This window comes from Chamaea fasciata, unplaced genomic scaffold (genome assembly GCF_029207755.1).
Source record: "Chamaea fasciata isolate MVZ Bird 193981 ecotype frontalis unplaced genomic scaffold, bChaFas1.0.hap1 SCAF_7, whole genome shotgun sequence".
In the NCBI taxonomy this organism is placed as follows: Eukaryota; Metazoa; Chordata; class Aves; order Passeriformes; family Sylviidae; genus Chamaea; species Chamaea fasciata.
Window position 1 is genome coordinate 33300823 of NW_027094092.1, and position 6000 is coordinate 33306822.

Below are 6000 nucleotides of genomic sequence, written 5' to 3' on the forward strand. Positions count from 1 at the left end.
CTTGACAAAATAGCTTATTTCTTTTTACAGTAATTTGTAATTTTTACAGTAATTTCTTATGCTTCTGAGATAATATGCTGAGAATGCAGAACTGATATAGCTTGAAAAATTTCAGTTGAATCATAGGTTAATACATGTTGCAAGGAACCTCTGGAGGTCATCTAGTCCAATCGTGTACTAAAAGCAGGGTCATACCTCTTGTCTTCATCATATTTTTAAAACCAACAATTCAGCAATTTTCTAATGAAAAATCCTATATTTTACAATCCTATTGCAGAATATGAAGTGTAATAGAGGCTTGTGAATTTTAAGTATGGCAAGACAAATAGTTCAAAGACATTGTTAAGATAATCATCACATTCCACTACACTGCCTGGGTATCAGACCCAAAACAAGCAGAAAGAGGCTTCTTCAAGATGCTGACTGTAGGCCAGGATTATTAAATCAGAGAGAAATAAGAGGGTTGGCTGTGTGTGCCTTCAAAGGAGGGATCTAATCCTAGCTGTAAACACAAAATTATTCTCCGTTCCTACATGATGTTGGTTCTCTTTATAATACTCAGCTTCTCCTGATATAATTTTCATTTCTTATGAAAGAATGTTTTAGGCCTCCACATTTGCATAGCCAGTTACATAGCATTCCATCAGTGAAATAAAAGGTAGAAAGATCAGAAATTTGCAGGGAAATGGCTTTTTAGTTTTATTTTTATGGAGCAAACAGTTTTCCGAGCATCAGAGAATATCCTGAGTAGGAAAGGACCCACAAAGATCATCAAAGTCTAGCTCATGATCCTGCACAGGATACCTTAAGAGTCACAGAACACCTAAGACACCATGTGCCTGAGAGCATTTTCCAAATGCTTCTTGAGCTCTATCAGGCTGGTGCTGTGACCACTTCCCTGGGGAGCCTATTCCGGTGCCCAACCACTCTCTGGATGAAGAATCTTTCCATAATACCCAACATAAACCTCCCCTGACACAACTTCATACCATTCCCTAAGGTCCTGCTGCTGATCACCACAGAGAAGAGATCAGTGCCTGTCCCTCCTCTTCCCCTCATGTGGAAGATGTAACTGCAGTGAGGTCGCCCCTGAATCTCCTCCAGGCTGAACAGAACAAATGACCTCAGCTGCCCCTCATACAGCTGCCCGTCAAGGCCCTTCACCATCTTTTTGCCCTGCCTTGGATACTCTGTAACAGTTTATATCTTTCTTGCACTGTGGCTCTGAGAACTGCCCCCAGCACTCGAGGTGAGGCCACCCCAGTGCAGAGCAGAGGGGACAGTCCCCTCCCTTGCCTGACTGGCCATGCTGTGCCGGATGCACCCCAGGACAGGGTTGGCTCTCCTGGCTACCAGGGCACTGCTGACTCATATCCAGCTTGCCATCAACCATGACCTCCAGGTTCCTTTCCACAACATTGCATTTATGTTGCATATTTGTCTATGTTGCATTTTGTCCTGGAGAAAAATTGTACAGCAGTTTGCATGGTTGCATCATTGCATTATGTACAGAGGCCTGGTTGTGGAAGTTCTCACAAGCAGTATGCTTGAAGCACTGACTCGGGTGTGGATCTGCAATAAATTTGCAAAATTGTCTTGAAAATTTATCAGGCCAGGCAGAAAATCCATTCATCCATGCTTATGATGATGGTAATGAGGAAAATCTACTTTATTTACATGTGGGAGGTGAGAAGAACAATAGTTTTCTTGGAAGAAATAAGTAAGATGGGAAGAATTTTATAAGGCTATGTTACATGATATGTAAAAAGAACAAGTAATTTTTTGTTGGATTCCTGCTGGGTGCTAAATTACTTTTCTATGCATGGACTGCAAATATAATTGTTTTTCAGACTTTGAAATGTTGATTTCCCCACACAGACGCTCAACCCCCCTGCTTTTTAACTGGCCACATGCAACACATGTCTGTCTGTTCATTAAGGCACTCAGTCTTCCTTGGAGGAAACAGAGGTGAACTTTGTAAATGCATGCTTAAGTAGATTTTGAGTCCTGTCAGATGTATGTATCTCTCATGCAACTTAAAGAATAGCAGAAACATATGCTAGTATTACAGATAACCTGTGAGAAGGTTATAAAGGAACTATAAGTTTCTGCTTTTTAGAAAATTTTGACACTGTCTCTCTCGGCATCTTCATAGGCAAACTCAGGAAGTGTGGACTAGATGAGTGGGCAGAGAGGTGGATTGAGAGCTGCCTGAATGGCAGATCCCAGAGGGTCATAATCAGTGGCACAGGGTCTAGCTAGAAACCTGTCACTAGCAGTGTGCCCCAAGATTCAATATTGGGTCCAGTATTGTTTAATTTATTCATCGATGAGTTGGATGAAGGTCCAGATCCCTCTTCAGCAAGTTCACTGGTGGCACCAATCTGGGAGGAGTGGTTGATACCCCAGTGGCTGTGCAGCCCTGCAGAAGGACCTCGACAGGCTGGAGAGATGGGCAGAGAGGAACCTTCTGAAATTCAGCAAAAGCAAATGTAGAGTCCTGCACCTGGGGAGAAATAACCCCATGCACTACAGGCTGGAGACTGAAGTGCTGGGAAGTAGCTCTACAAATAAGGACCTGGGAGTCCTGGTGGACAAGAAGCTGTCTGTGAGCCAGGAGTGTCCTTGAGGAGATAACAGTGTTAATGCTAGCAGGTTATTGCAACACTCTAACTTTTGTGTTACGATCCTTGCAAAATTTCCTAAGATAATGTCCAGGAAAAAAAAAAAAAAGAAAAAAAAAAAAAAAGAAAAAAAAAAAAAAAGGAAAATAAATGTTGAAAGTTGATTCAAGGAAACTTCTGTTTGAAGAAAATAATTGTCTTGTGTTTTCAGAGTATGTGTGGAAACACTGTTACCTGATGGAGTGCTGTTTTGCATTGACTGCCTTGCACATAAGTATGACATGGCAACGGATGATGTAGTACATGATGAAAAGCTGGTCATGCATGTACAGAGCATTTCCCACTGGGCACCTGCCAGCATAGGACCTTACAGTCAGTCCATCAAGGTAGGAATTTTTGTTACTTCATGTGAAATATATCCCCCTTGACTGAAATGAATACAGCTATAAAGTTACTTTCTCTCCATTCTCTATGTGCAAAAGAAAATGTGTAAAAAAATAGCATTTTGAGTTTATGGTTTTAAAACTTGTAGATGACTTACCTCTCATCAGTCCTTCATTTTGTGATGATAAAACTGGTTAAATTATTCTTTTTAGAGAATCTCAAGAACAGCATACTTCTGTTGTATATTATAATTAGACAAAAAACCTGTCATACATATACTTCTCTAATCTGCCTAGAATATAAACAGAATTTAGGAACAGCTGAGGATATTTCAGTTTCCTTGTTAAAGCTCAAACTTTTTTATAGGTAGAGTCAATCCTAAAATGCTTATTTAATTAAATCCTTTTTGAGGCTTGTGGTTGTTTAAAAGAACATCAAGGTTGAAGAACCGTTCTATTTTTCAAAATAATAACAAACTGAACAGAATATTACATACTGTTTAGAAGAATGAAAAGGAGGCAGTAAAATATCATGGAAAAGTGGACCAAAAATTTGCATTTGAAAATTTCTGCTTATATGGTATTTTCTGTCCAGCTAGTACCATTCTGACAATTCATGAACTGTCTCAACCTTCTTCATTGCAAAAAATTTATGCCTATCTTACCAATACTCTTCTCATGTAACACACTGTCCAGTGTTGTGTAAACTGATTTAAGCAAGACTATATGACATCTGTTTGAATTTCCTGAAATATTTTTGAGTCTGTAAACCTAGTACAATGGCCATGCAATTTTACTTTGTTTTGTCGTTGTACTATTTTACAGAAAATTGCAGGAGCAGTATTTTGCCTCAGAAGCCCATGTGGAATTTGTTTTATTTTCAGGAAGAAATGCTGGTAGATTACTACAGTATGAAATCTGGTCTTACAGGAGGGTGGGGTCTTATCATCTCTCTATATCCATTTTTCTTGAGAAAGCAGGAAGTCAGTTTATTAAACTTTATCCAGTCTTACACTTCAATAATCATTTTTGTATCATATCATGCATAAGCCTTCAAAGATTAAAATCAATAAGCTTTGTATCTTTGTTATTTAGAGAAATTTCTCTTACATTGCAACTGATCGCTATATACTGAAACTGCCATCAACTAAATTCAGAAGTCAACTGAAAATTGCTTCAGTAACCCAGTGAAAAATCTCATGCTGCGATTGTCCATAAGCAGTTACTGCCAGATCTTCTGGTGGTATGGGACAGTCAGCATACCCAAGGAAAAGTTCATATCTCTTCAAATATAGTGTAACCAGTAACACTGGTCAGCAATTCAAACATTAAGGAAATTTCCCACTGGTGTGTTTTGTTTTGCTTTATTTTTTTCTACCTCATGAGGACATTTAAGTTAAGCAACTTTATTTTCCCTTACAGTGTAAAGTATTTTTATTTTTAAAAATTACCACAGGAATAAAGTAATAGTTATGAAAAGCTGTACCTCTGCTACAGGATCACTCAGTTGTTGTCCTCTACAGCTGTGTTCTGTCTCTAGTCCACAAACACCTGGAGGAGGAATTGGTAGGATATGTGGCAGCCATATTTTTATTTTTCCTTTGCTAGATTTTGCCTTATTACTACCAACAGTACATTTCTTCTGAGCATCAATATTTAACACTCTGGTTTTGTCTCGGTAAGAATTTTCGACTTTTGGTAACATTTCCATTCTGCAGGACTTGATACAGTATATGTCAAATATACTGGAACAAATAAACATTCTGGTAAATATTTTTAATATTTAAAAAATTTTTCTTTCTAAAATACCATATAAATGATATAACTTGCAAAACTTTTTCATAAGAAAACATCACAGTGGAATGTATCAGTGCATAAACAAAGTATTTGAATTTGAAATTTTATTAGTGGAAGATACGGATTTTGTATCTTCTTAAACGTGAATTTTCCAAAATTAAAATCTTCTTTAAATGAGTTTTTTGAACTTCCTAAGGCTTTGTATGGACAGGTATTAAGCTCTTAAGTTCACGAGCAGAGGTAAGCACTTCAATATATTTTAGAAATGGAATATATTTTCCAGAATAAATAAGGAAAGCACAAAAGTGAGGTTTAATCTTTGTAGTCAACCAAAATTATTTGAAATTATACAAATTTTATGATGATGAAACGTTTACTAGGCTTTTATGATTGAGGAATAGAAGCTGAATGATCTTAAACCAGTAAATATTTATTACCTTATGTTGTATATATGTAGAATTTATCTTTTCCTCAACAACAATTGGACAATTACATTTTTGTCTTTTCAGTCTGATATGAAGTTTTGTGGACACTGGGGAATCAGCATGTATTTGTGCACAGTGTTTTTGCAGAGTTCAGAATAGACTATAGACTAATATTCAGGATATTGCAAGTTGGGATTGATATGCCCTGGCATGTGAGAGCAGAGCTGGCAGCAGAAAGATGTAGGTAGTTCATGCAAACTATGGAATTCACACTTCAGTCTCAAAAATCACTCTGCAGAGCATCATTTCAATTCAGTAGAGATCTTTCAGGATCTTGCCAACATTGCTATAAGGACAAAAAGTAAAGATTTGGAATTTACCATGAGAATGTCCTGGCCTCAGTTTGATAGACACCAAGCAACAGTGGCAGAATGAAATTAGGATTTTCAAGTGATTTATAGTAAAATTCTTCTTTTGAATTAACATATTTTCTTCTGGGATTAACATTCTATGAAAACAACTGAAGTGTTTCTCTTTGTAAGAAGTAGACATGAACTGTTTGAAGATACAGTAAGACATAATGTATTTTGTACATATGCCAACATTATATGTATCTATGACTTGATTATGTCTGCTGAAACCTTTAGCTTGCCTCATGACCTCAGTTCTTTCCCTTCGACAGCTGCCAGATCCCAGTTTGAGCCCTCCTTCAGTCATCTTTTCCTCAATTTTTTTTTCGCACTTTCTTAACCCAGTAGCTTCATCCCCATC

At 37.4% G+C, this 6000-nt stretch overlaps 1 protein-coding gene across 1 annotated transcript in view; it reads left to right on the forward strand.

The window, feature by feature from the left end:
• Window positions 1-6000, forward strand: part of DPH6 (diphthamine biosynthesis 6) — a 198354-nt gene that overhangs the window by 85542 nt on the left and 106812 nt on the right. The window contains exon 12 of the mRNA XM_066188341.1: window positions 2836-3010. Within this exon, the coding sequence (XP_066044438.1) occupies window positions 2836-3010 (175 nt within the window). The remainder of the gene's footprint in view (window positions 1-2835; window positions 3011-6000) is intronic.